The 16,726-nt window shown below is 34.0% G+C and overlaps 1 protein-coding gene and 1 non-coding gene across 2 annotated transcripts in view; one reads left to right on the plus strand and one right to left on the minus strand.

Annotated features, from left to right (window-relative positions):
* Positions 1-1,078: 1,078 nt before the first annotated feature.
* On the minus strand, positions 1,079-1,195 carry LOC144451079 (U5 spliceosomal RNA). The gene has a single exon (XR_013482275.1). It is a non-coding gene; the product is annotated as a U5 spliceosomal RNA (small nuclear RNA).
* A 3,493-nt stretch (positions 1,196-4,688) lies between these two features.
* The window catches only part of LOC144450471 (trafficking kinesin-binding protein 1-like), a 60,543-nt gene continuing 48,505 nt past the window's right edge, over positions 4,689-16,726 (plus strand). The window contains exon 1 of the mRNA XM_078141087.1: positions 4,689-4,799. Coding sequence (XP_077997213.1) covers positions 4,733-4,799 — 67 coding nt within the window. The 5' untranslated portion in view covers positions 4,689-4,732. The remainder of the gene's footprint in view (positions 4,800-16,726) is intronic.

Consider the following 16,726-nt stretch of genomic DNA (forward strand, 5'->3'; position numbering starts at 1 on the left):
TTGACACAAAGAGATCCATGCTGGTATACCTTCTGATGCTTGCCATGGAAAACTATATAATTTTCAGCACAACTGAACTGATAAGGTTCAGTAGTGCTATAGGCATGGCAAAGTGTCTGTCTGTGTATGTATGTGTGTGTGTGTGTTTGTGTGAAAACAACGTAAAGTCAAAAAAGGAAATAAATAAATAGGTGTCGTGCACAATGGGGGTGTAGAAGTAGTCAAGTTGATATGTTGATTATCAATTAGAAAATAACAATTAAAGCCATTAAAATCATCAAGTCCATGTGTAATGTTTTCATTAGAAGTCTGTTTTTACTGCACTGTGAAATAAAAGCATTGCTTATCAGTGTTCAATGTGATTGGGGAAAGGATCCTGCTGTTTATTGTGTCTCTGTTGTTATGGTTAGTCTAGGGTTAAAATATGTTAATGTCACATGAGTGAAAGACCAAGCATACATCATTTTAGCTATAAATTCACCCTGAGCAAATTTGGTTCATCAGAATTTGGGGCGTTACAATGATACTAAAGTGTTCAAATCATTTGGAATTAAATCATATCATCAGTTAATTTGTACGAACTCGCAAGAAGTTTAGCTCTCCCCCTGATTTACTGTATGTACATTGTATAAATATGTGCTGCTCTTGGGATGTGTTTTGCAACTATTTTATTTAGTGTATTAAATAGTTTTTTTTTTTTTTACAATGAGCTCTGTTCGTCCATCCGTCCATAAAGCGTCATTTCTCAGACATACAACATATGGTTTCTTTCAAACCTGATACAAAGGTGACACGTGCATGTCAATTTGTTTTTTGATATTGGCCAATTTGATTGAATGACAGCCATATTTGTAGTTAAAAATAAATATTTACTGCATAACTCAAAAACTGTAAAACTGAAATGGGGTATTACCTGATGCCACCTGGGGTCTTCAGTTGCAGCATTGGCTGTACTTCACTACCAGAGTTGGCCATTAGTACCACCTGTGGAAGCAACCAGTCAAAAAACAACTTTAGCTTCATGTTAACTATAGGCATGTGAGATTTTAGGATGTTTTCTGATCTTTAATTTTATTATCGCCCCACTAAAGTGGGGTCTTCAAAAATTAGTTATAAACTCATTAGTTGTTCCTCTGCACGGAAATCTTTAGTAAAAGGCGAAAGATTTATGCGTACTGCAGAAAAACCAGAGTACTGTAAAGGAGGGTGCACTCAGTATATGTATAACAGAATAGAAAATTATGGTACAGTGAGTAGTTTGAAGTGCTACATTTCTTGAAAAGTATTCAACAATTATATCATTTCTGTTCATATTTTGTTCCTGCAAAGACTACAAGATAATTTAATTATTGTATTTAAAGTTTTTTGTCTGATTTGAGAGAGAAATATTGTGAAAATCTACAAAAAAACATCAAAATTACACGAGACGCACAAGGAGGACCCTGGGTAATGTTTATATTTGCATTTCATTATTTTGTGCATGTTGAAGGCATATGGTCTTGACCAGCCAGGCAAGTCAACTCCGGGAATTAACATAGGTAGTGTTATGTGTTTAAATAAAATATTGCAAAGCATTTAGATATATTACAAGATGTCAAAATTATCTAAAACTTCAAACATTTTTCTTCTAAATAACTATCTTTGTTTGTTAGAACACCTTGTCAGTTTGAAAATGGGTTCTATTGTCATGCAAATATGTCAGCTGCACCATACTAATGAATATTCATGATGTATGGAGTCATGGTCGAGTTGTGTAACTATGTTAACAGTAATGAAGGTGAAATATTTAGAGACACTTGAGTGCTTTTGAGTGGGTACAATATTTAACTTAGAATAAATAACAATCCCACAGATTCAATAGTTACTGAACATCGAAAGAATAAAATAATTTAGACAAATGTTACACCATGTAGGCTGTGAAAAAACTCATGGATTTGGATGAAATTGAAGAATGCCACATCTGTAAGTTGACAAAATTAATATTTTGAATTATTGGTCAATATTTTTCAGAAATACTAATAAATGTTGCTGTAGTGTCATGTATCAAATCAGGATATGATGTTTGATAGACTTCAACCTGACCTTTGACACACAGGTAAACTCACAATGACATCATTCACTCTGTCAGTGTCATGCTATCAATGTTATTGTTAGTTTATTGTTAAAATCTGTCTGTTAAAACAGCTTGTGAAGTGTCACAGATGCACAGACCACTGATATTAATGATCACTATGATAAAATATTCCAGTCTGTAATTATGGATGAACCTGTTGAGAATGAAAATTTGTTGTTCACTTTCAAGAAATTGTGTAACTCTGTGAGTACAAATTCTCAGTGTACAGATAAATCTGTTTGTAACAGCTCATACAAATTACAAATTGATGAGATGACAGTATGTGATCCTATATAATTTTACATATTTTGATTTTAGCAGTTGTCGACTTGGAGCCCACTGATGTTTGCTTTTAGACCACCAAATTCAATTTGCAGTGGTTCGTGTAGTCTGGGATGCCAACGTAGTTTCTAACTAAACACTGAGTGCAGGTGTAAATGGTAACGATAATGTATAAGAACTAAACTGTGGTTCGTGTAGATCACTAATTGAGTTAAAGATTTTAATGCATACATGTGGTTTGAAAAGTATCCAGTATTGTTGATTCATGATGGCATTGTGTATATTATATTCATTGTTATATAGAGAAGTGGGAGTGATGTAAATATTATAAATGCTACAGAAATACACATTTATGTCCATATTCATATACATGTACTTTTAATGAGCAGGTTGTTAAGTATTACTGGGTACCAGTAGATTTTCAAACTCAAAGTCTATACATATTTCTATTATTTCTCTGCAAATAATGCATCACATAGAGAGAAGAATAAATTATAGACCATAACAGAAATGTAGAAATAGTTATAAAATGTGGTTGTACATGTATGCTCAGAAGACATCAGCAGAAATTGAAGTATAGGTCTCAAGTTTGAGTTGGAGTAAAACGTTTTGAGAAAAGAAGTTTCAATAATGAAGTCATGATAGAATTAGGTATAAACTAATCTTAGTGGAAGTTTATTCTTTAAGCTGATTAGTGTTACATGTATTAGACACCTGTGTCTGTGAGTGTGAATGAAACATTACTAAAGGTATCTTTTCTAAAAAAAAAAAAATAAATTCATTCTGATAGTGCATGTTAAAAACATGCACTTGGGTTTTAAAAGAATTTTTTTTAGAGTAGTAGAAAGTGTCCCTATGTTTACAAAATGAAAGTGGCACAGCTGATTTTGTATGCTTTATTGCTAAGAGTAATTTATAATTAAATTTACATAAAACGTTGATTGCACCATGCACATCTTCAGTGGATTTCATATTGTTAGTATACTTGATTGCATAACAGGGTTTCCTCAAACTTTTGTAGAGTTCATTGATTATGGCTGAATACCAGATTTGAATGCTGTCAATAGCAAGTTTAGTGATTGTTACCTAGGTATGTTTTAGTAAGTATTATCATATACCCAGTATCGATTCCAATGCACTTCAATGGAGAGCACGCTCATCGAATACAGGCAATAATTTTCCATATCATGGCCCGTCACACTATGCCCAAATATGGCAAGTGTTGTGCTTATCGATATCCCTTCATGAAGTGAGTTGGCTTTGTTAATTTATTCACTATTTTAACTAATTTAGTGCCAATTTATGTGATTATATGATTCAAATGATGTGTCCCTAACATTACATGGGGTATATGATAAAACCTTTACAGATATTGGTTTTGCGGACATCGGTGGTACAGCTTATGGGCCCTCCTAAAGTCGGGCTCTTCCGTTGTACAACCTCGGTCCCCAAAACCCCATAGTAAAGATTTGAAATACTACTAGAACCTTTTAGTATGCATGAAAATAAACTACCCCAAATTGTCAATTTAAGTAGCATGAGCTTGTATAGAAATTTAAACCCACAACAGATGGAAAAAAACAACTGCATGTCATTTTTTGCGGTGTCAGAATTTTGACATGGTTATAAAACACTTGGAATACCAATTATGCCACAGTTGAAAAAAAAACAACATTAATAATTAGTTACATTGTTGTAATAACGGCGAAAACACAGTGTAAAACTAATAAATATTATAATTAGATATATATTTGTTTCATAATTATTATAATGGAAATACAGTTGTGTAATAAAGAATGTCATATTTAGAGTCAGAATACCATTGCAAATTTTGTGCGATATTTATTTTTAAAAATATGAAATTCTGTACTGTATGGAGTAAAAAAATGTTTGTTTTTACATAAGCTAGATTTGTGTTTTCAGAGAGTGGCATCAATAATTGTTTCAGACACTTACAAGTCTTTGTTTTCTGATCACATTGACAGGTAAACAGTTTGTGAAAGTGAATGGGAGATCTCACCTCATGAATATGCTAATTAGTTATTCATTAACATAACAATAAGGGCAGTGTCCAATCATTCATGAGTCAAGGTATTCAATGTATTGTGAATATAGCTGCCGGTATATTATACTGGATTTTCTATACATTGAGGTCTTACGTGTGGATGTTAGAATGTAATATACCACGATGTGACGTGCACGGAATCTTACCGGCTTAGGTTCATTACAGTGTTCCAAGCCATTTATGGATATCAAACTAATGTTATTTTGTGCCTTTGAAAGTGAAAGTGTGTTCACGATGTATCAGACATCCTGTACACACCCGTAGCAGTATTCATGGAATACAGCTTTGCCGGAGTGACAGCGACCCAATGTGCCAACACTACCTCAGTATTTCCAGAAGGTATGGTTGTTATGTTAAGTGACCGGTTGTCTGTGTATTGTATTGTAACTCACCTGAGAGACTTGTCATGTGTACATATATTTGCCAGTACTAATGGTCGTTTGAATGTCAAAGACACACCTCTATACAAGTGAACTGTATTCAAATATGTACACGGCCATGTGTCAAGGTGTCACTATGCTATATATTAAAGTTTGTACTGTTGCCATATTATGAAATCTATAAATTGGTTGATGTGAAAGTGGTTTGGTTTTTACAAATTTGTCATCAGATGTATGATTCACTAATATGACTGAAACATACGTGTACCACAATGTTTTGTAGGTAACACAGAAATAGAAAATGAAAACTGTGGTCTGATTGCATCCTATTGGTTTATTTTTGTGTCCATTTCACACGGCTGTAAGAATGCCAGCACATGTTATGAAATTTACACGTTTTAGGTCACCTAGCTTTTAATGTACCTACCATATGACAGTTAAGTTGTTGCCATGGGATTGTTAGTAATAAAATGGCGGGTGGATACTTTCCATTACTGAATGAACTCAATATTTAGAAATCTGAGATAGAAATCTTGTATTAATTTTGACTGGTGATGTCAGGCATCCGATGTCGTTTTCTGCCCAAGTGTGGTTTATCGGGATTCAATGATGAGCCAGTCTGTGATTTATCAGTCTGTCTGTCAGTGTGCATTGAATGGCGACCAAATAAACGATAGAATGGGAAAAAAAGAAGTCATCGAATAACAATGTCAGTGCCCTTTATAGGTCATCAAAACCAATATTGACCCGTTCAGGGTTTTCTATTATATGTGTGGCGGTCGTATAAACATCAACACAGTGGAAGGTGTGACAGGAACGAATGTATTAAGGGAAAATAATTCGGTATACTTTTTCAATCCTCTGCTATCGGCATCGATTCATTTAGTTATTTACACACAAATTGTAGCCGAGTAATTGATATCGATGCTATACACATGAACAGCTGGGCTATAGGTAATCAATACCACAGCCTGACATAAAAATTCCTAAAATCACTTATTTGATTTCAACAAATCGAAATATTCACCTTGATCAATAAACTTAATTTTTTTGATGATTTCTTTATAATTTCACACAAAATACAGGAAAAACGTTTTTTCTTGATCAAAATTTATGTTAGAATTTCTGAGACTGGTTCTTTATTTGATTCTGGCAAATGGAAAAATTTCACCTGTTATTGATAGTCTATTTGAGTATGCCATATAATTATTTCATTATAACATTAAATTTATGAAAATTTTTGTGTTCTTTGAAATTTTGTTTTTTAATACAGTCTGCATAAAATTTCCTGAAATTGTTTTATTTTATTACAACTAATAAAAAAATTGTCCTTGTATAAATAAGCTGTCACAGTATTTCTGACAATAATTTAAAGAAACTGAATTTTGTCGTTAGAACATTCTCTCTGCAAATTCCTTCTCTGACTTTTGGATATGCGTGCCTGACAATTAAAAAGTTTCTTTGTAACTTTGCATAGAGTTAAGAAAAAATCTTAATTTTTGAAATGTCATATTTTAGTAAGTAGCAGACATCCAGGACAGGTTATCACTAAAAATTGCATTGTCAGAAAAAATGATATATTGTGCATTATACCATGTGTGAGCCAGGTTCAATAAAAAATATGGAATGTATACGCTGGTCGTTCTACGTCACGACAACGTGCGTCTATGTCACAACAATGTTCAAAATTACCCCTACTTTCTCTACTGTTGCTTGATATTACTGCAGCTGGTATAATTATGTTATTCTCATATTTTTCTTCATTCAGCCGGAAAATACTCGTGACCAAAGGGTTGTCACTACTTGTCTATCGACTCGTAGTGACAAAGCCTCCTTGTATCACTCGTATTTTCATTGGCTGAACGAAAAAAAATATTGGGGGAATAACATCTAATAGTACTCATCGCTGTTGTGTTCTGAGAGTTGTATTTATTACCTGCAACCCTAGAGAATCAGTTAATAGTTTATATGGATTTGTATCTTCTAGAATATATGGCAGACTATGATATTTAGGAATACAGGAAATAGAGCTCTGATATTATAAGAAACTGACAGTGAAATAAACAATAACTTCAAGTGAGAATACACCTGGCAGGTCATGGGGAGTGTTGACGTAGCCCAGTTCATGACCTTGAAATTCCTACATGGATGTATATTTGTGTATTCATTACCAAAACAAGAAGAAATAATTTGTGGCCATTTTTTTGTCTTTGAGCAGGTTGAAATGAATACTGTATTTTACTAAATGAGAGAAGATTCATTGAAAGTTTAATCCAGTAAAAAGACTTAAAATATTATGTTTACTAACTATCAGACTTCCTACTACAAATGCTTTGGAATTGTACATGTTTCTGTACATTGTGTATTTCATTACTGAAACAGAAAAAATATTTTTTGTAATAAATGTTCGGTCTTCGATCACTTAAAATTTGATAGTTGTATTTTCGCCTTGAGAATCGTATCAAATTTATGAGAATGAATGTTCATGAACGCTGGGTTCATACTTACTGTAGTAATGACATTTACACTCACAGAGTCCAAATATTTCTTGGAAGCAATCCCAAATTTTTGCAGACGTCTCCTGATGCTGCTGAAAATTTGGATTTGCTTCCAAGATATATTTGAACTTCATACATGTATCAAATTTTCTATCTACATTTTGATTTTTCTGAAGTTGGAAATTCACTTGGGACCATTAAAAATGTCAGATTAAATACTATGTTTATGTATAGACTCTATCTGCCAACATGTTCAGACTGGTATAATTCCAGTTTAGTTAAAATCTATGTGTGTTTACATTGTAATTTATACTGGTATATTTTATTACCAACACACAAGAAAGATTATGTGGCCATTTTATGAATCTTTGATCAGTGCATTTTTACTTTGAGATTCGCAATCTTCATTTTGATACCCTTCAATTGAAAATGATATCACGAACAAAGGCAAGTAAAATATTATGTTCATATATAGCGTTTTAGTTTTATTGCATATTCTCAATTCAGTAAATGAAAATAGAATCTCTTTTAAAATAATATATAATAAAAAGAGGCCGATCAGTCCAAGAAATTTTGCTTCACATCGATCCAAGATGACAAAGATTACAGGCTATGTAATAAATAATTACATAGTATGTAGACTATTGTATGTAGACTACCAAATTAGCAAAGCCCAGGACACATAGACTACTAAACATCATAGTAGTCCAGGACACATAGACTACCAAACATCATAGTAGTCCAGGACACATAGACTACCAAATATTGTATCTAGACTACCAAACTTATAAGATGGTACATGTAGTTTATCAATGGAAATCAATAGAAAATTATAGCTGAAATACATTGTAGTAGTACACTTGGCTAAATTTGACGTCATAGTACAATGCCTATTTGCTATATTCAAGCCTTGTAAGCTGTTTAAACACCAATGTGGAGGTATATATGTTTTGTATTCAAGCATAGACCCTACTTCCGTGTACGGTCTATGATTCAAGACATGTCAAACTATAGATTGTGGATACGCCCTGTCTGTTCATTTCATTAAAGAAGGCTTACAACTGTCTTGATTTTCTTGTCTGCCACATTTCAAATTACAAACGTAATTCCATTCTCCTCAATCCTGGTAAACAGTGACACCTGTTCCCTGTACTTTGTTTATCACATTCTCTATTAGTGCCATGCTATTCTCCCAGTGGCAGGGGTTGTTTTAGTGATGTAAAAAGTATCTTTTCTTTAATTTCAATGTAAATAAGAATAATTAATAATGTACCAGAGATTACTTGCACTGGTGCATGTGCATACTAGTGGTATTTCCACTGCCGTGCAACACCGAAAACATTACTGCATTCATGTATGTACATATATGATATGCAATGAGCATTCGATCGTTCGTTTTACACGAGAACGCGTGGTCGCACAGTATGATTTCCAAGGATATTTGCTGTTTCGGATTAACATGTAATAATAACAGAACCCCATGACATACAAGTGCAAATGTAGCGTATTCAGGGGCATTTTGTGCTCATGCTTGTGATGTTTTCTGGTGCACTTTCATTTGCAAGTGAAGCCGCAGACAGAATTGCAAGCATGCGTGAAAATACCCCAAATATAACACACTTTTTTTACAGATGTACATATTGTATGTACATAACTTGACTATTCAGTTTCCATTCTACAGTATCCATTCTTTATATACACATAGATTAAATACATCTTAGAATGTTACATGTACATATAAAGTTTTATTGACGGGATGAAATCATAAAAAATATAATTATGTTGGTTGAAATGTAACCCAGTTTCAGTGTTAAAGTGGCACAAGCTGAGTTTATAAACCTTTTCACGCAAGTGAAAATATGTTCATAAAATCTCGATTTAACTATTCTAGTATAATGTTATGCCTGTCTTCTATGACATTACAATTGTCTTCTGGCATTCTTAGAAGAGTTGATTGCCTAGTATGGATTCCTCGACAATTTTTGATACGTATGTAAAATTACATCATCAGATCGTTTGTATGTTATATCTTGATACCAGGTTTGAGTTCAGATAATTGCAAGTGATGGTTACGTATGCTTCAGTAAGTAGAATACTATGAGTGACTTTTAAATACGCAGCATAAATCTCACCCAAAAATGTAAATTCAGGGTGTGCCCCCTTTAAGTGAGAAATAGTAGCAATGCGTCAGTGATTGCATGAAAATACAAAACCTTATTATATCTGATATTTATGGTTCATATTAGAATAACTCAATTATAACTATTAGTCGTTGACGATATAAAAGCTTTCTGATGGAGAAATATTAGCTGTGAATGGTTTATAATTACAGTAATGGCTCCTGTTGACAGGAGAAATAATATAAAGGAAAGCTTTCAACTCATTTTGTTCAGGTAAAAAATTGATTAAAATAAAATTGATTCTGCGAACATTGAGGTTTGATGTGTGGGGGATGAAGTAAAAAGGCTTTAATTATGAGTTGATAGTATAGTGGTAATCCGAGTGTAATTCTCTCTGCTGAAGTTAAGATGTCATCTTTTTGTACTAGCTTTATATTAATAATTATATCTATCTTGGATCAAATGAAATATCTCTTACACATGCAATACTATGTTTAAAGCCACAATGCTGTAATGGGAAAAAGCATTTTGCAAACATTTCCTAGGTATCAAAAATTAAAATTTCAATTTATTATTGATGATACGGTACTTTTGATCTGCTAACATATTGTTAAAAATTACAGTTTCCAAGGTAACGACTAACGAGCAGCAGCAAATGGGCTGTTCCTGGGGGTGTCACATACTAATCATACGTACTAGACACATACTGCAAAAGGATTCAGTAGTTACAAGGATAATGCATTTTTCAATTTTCTGTCTTGTGTTATTTAAAGTGATATGGATGAGGAGTGGGTATTTATTTTGGATTTTTAATTTATAAACAATTTTATCATGGCTTCCTACTTGAAAAATCAATGTGAAACAACATTGACAAAGTCTGTTTTTGTAACTCAATAAATTGCTAATAGCTAAAAAAAAATGTTTAAAAAGTTTGTTATGGTACTTACGGGCACACCAAAGATTTTTACACATTTACTAATTTGCAATTTATTGACTTTAGTTATAGAGAAGGACTTGGCATATGTTGCTTCAAATTTTTTTCAAGTAGGACGCCATGATAAAGTTGCTTTGTAAATTAAAAAAAATAAAAATAAATATCCAATCCTCATCCATGTGGCCACTTTAAGACCTTTCAATTGATTGTTCAGGCTGTCAGAAAACGAAATAACAAAAATATGTTTCTCAAGGAGTGTCATTAACGTCAGGAAAAAAAAATCATACAGGTGGTTTAAGAAATGACATGTTTTCTTCTAAAATGCAAGGGTCTTAAGAAATACAGCAAAAGATACCATTAGCAGCCGTTGTATTGTTTAGAAGGACTGTCAATGTCATTACGCAATGTCTTGTTGGTTTGATAATAGACAGATACAATGAGATTACATTTGTAATGAAAGATGACAATGCTCTTTGTGTAACTACCCCCCACCTCTGACTACTAAAAAAAGCCTGTTAGTACGCTGTTAGTCCAGCGTACATTTAACAATAAAACCTATGGTGGTCACGCCTTTACAATCTGTGCTCCAAAGCTTTGGAATGACCTACCACAGGATATATGCCAGTCCACAAGCCTGGAAATCTTCAAAAAACGACTGAAACATCATATGTTTATGCGAGCATTCTGTGTAAACTGAACACCATCTAGCGCCTTTGAACAATTTGACTTTTTTGAATTTGGCGATATATAAATTTTTATGATGATGATGATGATGATGATGATGATGATGATATACCATTTACATACATAGCACCCAGTCTTAAGTAGACAACCTACAATCAAAACCACAAAGCTACTGCTGGAATGTCATTGCACTGAAGTCAGCTTGTATATAGATGAATGTCAGATCTAGAGGTCATTACAATGCAGACCACTTCCTCTACTGAAGGTCTTTGCACTGAATTCAATTTTCTTTTCTACAGGGGAAAGGTCAGTGAAGGTCTCTTAGACACATGTGAGTTCCCAGATCTGTTGCTATGGCTACCATCGTAGACATACAAAAAGTACAGTTATTAAATCTTAGTGGGTTATTTTGTTATCCACAGTGATGTGTTTAGGCACTGGAGAGAGAATTTGATAATTATCATCGTTAAAGCCCAATGTATGAATCCCATGGTTTTTGGATAAGTATTGTGTTAGCAGTAGAGTCATAGTGGAAGCATCATTGACTGCTATCTGTCTGTCTATACTGTTATAGTGGAAGCGTCATTGACTGCTATCTATCTATCTATACTGTTATAGTGGAAGCGTCATTGTCTGCTATCTGTCTATCTATACTGTTATAGTGGAAGCGTCATTGACTGCTATCTATCTGTCTATACTGTTATAGTGGAAGCATCATTGACTGCTATCTGTCTGTCTATACTGTTATAGTGGAAGCGTCATTGACTGCTATCTGTCTATCTATACTGTTATAGTGGAAGCGTCATTGACTGCTATCTGTCTGTCTATACTGTTATAGTAGAAGCGTCATTGACTGCTATCTGTCTGTCTATACTGTTATAGTGGAAGCGTCATTGACTGCTATCTGTCTATCTATACTGTTATAGTGGAAGCGTCATTGACTGCTATCTATCTGTCTATACTGTTATAGTGGCATCATTGACTGCTATCTGTCTGTCTATACTGTTATAGTGGCATCATTGACTGCTATCTGTCTGTCTATACTGTTATAATGGAAGCGTCATTGACTGCTATCTGTCTGTCTATACTGTTATAGTGGAAGCGACATTGACTGCTATCTGTCTGTCTATACTGTTATAGTGGAAGCGTCATTGACTGCTATCTGTCTGTCTATACTGTTATAGTGGAAGCGACATTGACTGCTATCTGTCTGTCTATACTGTTATAGTGGAAGCGACATTGTCTGCTATCTGTCTGTCTATACTGTTATAGTGGAAGCGACATTGTCTGCTATCTGTCTGTCTATACTGTTATAGTGGAAGCGTCATTGACTGCTATCTGTCTGTCTATACTGTTATAGTGGAAGCGACATTGTCTGCTATCTGTCTGTCTATACTGGTTATAGTGGAAACATCATTGGCTGCTTTCTGTCTATCTATACTGGTTATAGTGGAAGTGTCATTGACTGCTATCTGTCTGTCTATACTGTTATAGTGGCATCATTGTCTGCTATCTGTCTATCTATACTGTTATAGAGGCATCATTGACTGCTATCTATCTGTCTATACTATTATAGTGGCATCATTGACTACTATCTGTCTATCTATACTGTTATAGTGGAAGCGACATTGTCTGCTATCTGTGTATCTTTACTGTGTTGCCAACTGTGACGTAAATTATCTGCCTTATAAGAATGTGATTATCATGATTAAACTGTGCATTCAATCACTGCTGTGTGTATGCGTGTGTGTCTGCTAGAATTCCAATCAATGCCTGCGATCATTTTTTTGCAATCAATGCCTGAAGCAGCCATTTTGTATGCCAAGTGAAATTCTAAATTATAGATATAGAAACACATTAATCATACTTCTGCTTTGTATTTTTGAAAAATTATTACTCGTAATAGTAATATTGATATATTGCTTTGTTCATATTAATTTTGAAGGAACACATCACTTGCTTTGACATGTTAAAATCAATATTAGATCATCTATAAATTATCTCGAGAAAATTATACAAAACTGTATACCTAGCCCTAATCACAGATTGGTTGAATCTGGGTCAAAGGTTATGACCTTAAATGACCTCTGATTGACATACTGAGAGGAATATCAGATCATGTGTAATGTGCCAGGAGAAAAATATGCAAGACATTATGTACATGTAATCACTGGTTGGGTGAATCTGTGTGAAAGGTCATGACCCTAATGGGTTGAATCTGTGTGAAAGGGCATGACCTTAAATGACCTCGTAATTGACAGATTTTTAAATATTTGGAGATGAAAAACACAGTGTTTGTTTTCGTGTAGTAGAAGACTTGTCAAGTTTCAGTGGTTTCATCTCAGTCAGGTGTTTGTGAAGACATCTCGAGGGAAATTAGCGATGATTTATATATAAATAGTGTCAATGGTGTATTACTGTTAGTCTGACCAACACAGGACATCTCACAATTCATATAGATATTATAGTGTAATGACCTACGTGTACTGTAGACTACATGTGGGTTACATTTTCAGGTGAAGTAACACCTATTATCTTTGCAAATTCCACAAGATTTCGAAAAAAAAATTCAGATTAGATTGTTGCTACCATATGCATATACATGTATGTATGGGTGTCACCGTGACATTGGTTGAAACTGAATTTTCCATTACACACACACACATTCAAATATTTACTTTGACTAGTTCAAATTTTTATGTAGAATTTAATTGATAAAGTTAAAGGATATATAGATATATATATACATGTACACGCATTATATATGTATTATATATTATATTTATATTTATATATATTACCTTAATATACCTTTTGAGATAGACAACATTTTAAAAATTTGACATTTACAGTACTTTTACAGTAAATTTGTAGACCATATCCAATTTTACCTAGAAGATATTACCCTAAGTGTGTATGGTTTATTAGATTAAACTTTGAGACGTTCGATTGTTTCCATGGTTACACCTGCAATATAAACAAAGTCTGGCATTTTGATTTTAACATGCATTGATGTCATCATACAGATGATGGGATACTATAATATATGGTTAGAAATGGTTGCCTAGGTGATAAAATGACAAACAGAGAGAATTACTAATTGTATGGAAGTGACGAGAAGTGTTGTAAAATTTTGATTGTGTTGGTCACTATAATATAATATAACAGGATAAGTGTTTTTATTCTGAATTGAAAAGGAACGTGATAGAAGTTGCTTATTAATTTTCTCTAGCATTGAGGGGATAACTTAAAGATTTGCCTTTTTAATCTGTGGCAAACATCTGACTACATCTCATTGCTAACACTGTGCTTCACTAACATCTCACGCTGTCACCAGTATGTGTCAGCAACTGGAAAGGTCAGTGCCTGTACCAACCCTACATGTATATGTTAACACTGGTTAGTTCAGTGCTAACACCAGGCTGGTACTAGCACCTGATCCCTGCCCTCATCAGCATGTGTTAGCAACAGGAAGGGTTAATGTCTGCATCAGTTTTATGTTAACACCAGGCTAGCTTAGTGCCAACACTTAGACTGTAAGATATTGTCATGTTGTTAAGCCCTGTATCTTAATGAGTGCTGGTTGATAGCGTGGCACGAATGTCTGTAGCTTTCATACATGTACTATGCCAACACTGTGCTGGTACTAATTCACACTTGAGCTGTCATCAGCATGTGTTAGCAACATGAAGGGGTAATGTCTGCACCAGTTCTATATGTTAACACCAGGCTAGCTCAGTGCTAACACTAGGTTGACACTAACACCTGAGCCCTCATCAGCATACATGTGTTAGCAACTGGAAGGGGTAATGCCTGTACCAGTCCTATGTTAACACCAGACAAGCACATTGCTGACACTGGACTGGTACTAACCTCTCATTATCAACTGGAAGGGTTAATGATCCCTATATCAGCGACACACAGTCATGTATAATAGTAGCTGAAGAAATCACTTTCTGACAGGGCATCATACATCTGAGTAGCATGCGTCAACTGGAACAGTGGAAGGGTTAATAGCTACGCCAGGCATACAATACAGTTCATAATCTCTTTCTGATTGAGTAGCATCACACTAGCTCAGTGCTAACATAGGCTCAGTATGTTATTGACACCTGACTGGTACTAACTAATAGTAATACATCTCAACAGTATTTGTCACCTGGAATGGTAGTGTACACCTGCACCAAATGATAACACCTACATTTGCACTGGCTAGCCTGGTAACATTTGAACCAAGTTAACACCCCAGTCATTGCAGCTGTATAATTTGGGGACCTGTTAGGATAGAGGTCGCAATTCAATGTTTTTAATCCTGTGCACTAATATAGGCTGTAATTGTGTACTCCTATGGACTTGAAGACATATAAAGGGCCATTGTGCTAATATAGGTCCATGCCAGGGGTAATAATTGTAAAGTGCAGTGAGGACAGTGTTGAAGTGTTCTATATAAACACTGACATCATTATTAATATTATAAGTTTTATCAAGCCTTCCTGATCTCTCAATGTATTGCTGTTATTATCAAACTTGAGTCAGATCATTTCAGTGCATTGTTCATATTCGCCAATCATTGATATTGATATAAATTTACCTACCAGCAGTAATTACTTCAAAATTAACAATAATGACAAACTTCTATTTTTAGAATAACTGTAACAAGCTTAAAGTACAGTATGATTGGCTTTCGATTAATGTTGAAGCAGACAACCAAAATTAATAACGGTAATTCTACTAATTCAAAACCTTTGTGAGGATATCATACAGTGACATATATTTAGGCCGCCTTTATTATTATATTTAATAATCTGCTTTGTATTATTTTCATATTTATGGTTATTTTATCAGCCTGAGAGGATTGTGTTTCACCTATTTAGGAATATTAATACATAGTTTATTTCAAAACAAAAACGTGACCAAAATAAAATGCTCAAATTAGTTGAGTTCACATATCAGTAAAATAAACATGTTGAGAAAAAAAAAAAAGTTGATTAATAAAACAGGTCCTAAAAAAAGTTGTAAAAGTGTAATCAGATATCATGGTACAAATTGGATGTACATATACATGTAAGCTAGAGGGTCTAACCATATTCATATTCCAACCCCGATGCTAGTTCTGACTCCCTAACTCATACTTTAAATTCACTTTTAACATTAAGGGTTCAAAATACTACTTAGAATGAAGTGTATGTAACATTGATGACGTTTGAATCTATTCCACGTCAGAAAAATGTAGAATTGACGATAAATGCCCGACTACAGATCAAAGGAGCATGCCCTGCATACGTAATTACTCGTGTAATTTCCTGAAAAAGTGAGAATTTACATTACTGGCGACTGAAACCAGACAAGCGTTACAAAGGTGACAACTCAAAGAACTGTAAATATATAAGCTGAGAGGATGAAAGGTGGAGAATAATTGATTTGTGAAATATTGGGGTGAACAATTGAGAAAGTGTGATTGTAATGATATTCAATGTGAGACGTAAAGAGCATGTAGTGATGGCAGACTAGATGTGACTTGAAAGTTATATTTGTGAAAAGTCTACATTACATGTATACAGTGATTTTATAATAGTTGTATGCAGTCTGTCAGTTCTCATGAACTGTGTATACATTTAGAACTATACAATTAGTATGTAGAAGGCGAGAC

The sequence above is a fragment of the Glandiceps talaboti genome, chromosome 20 (assembly GCF_964340395.1).
Source record: "Glandiceps talaboti chromosome 20, keGlaTala1.1, whole genome shotgun sequence".
Lineage (NCBI taxonomy): Eukaryota > Metazoa > Hemichordata > Enteropneusta > Spengelidae > Glandiceps > Glandiceps talaboti.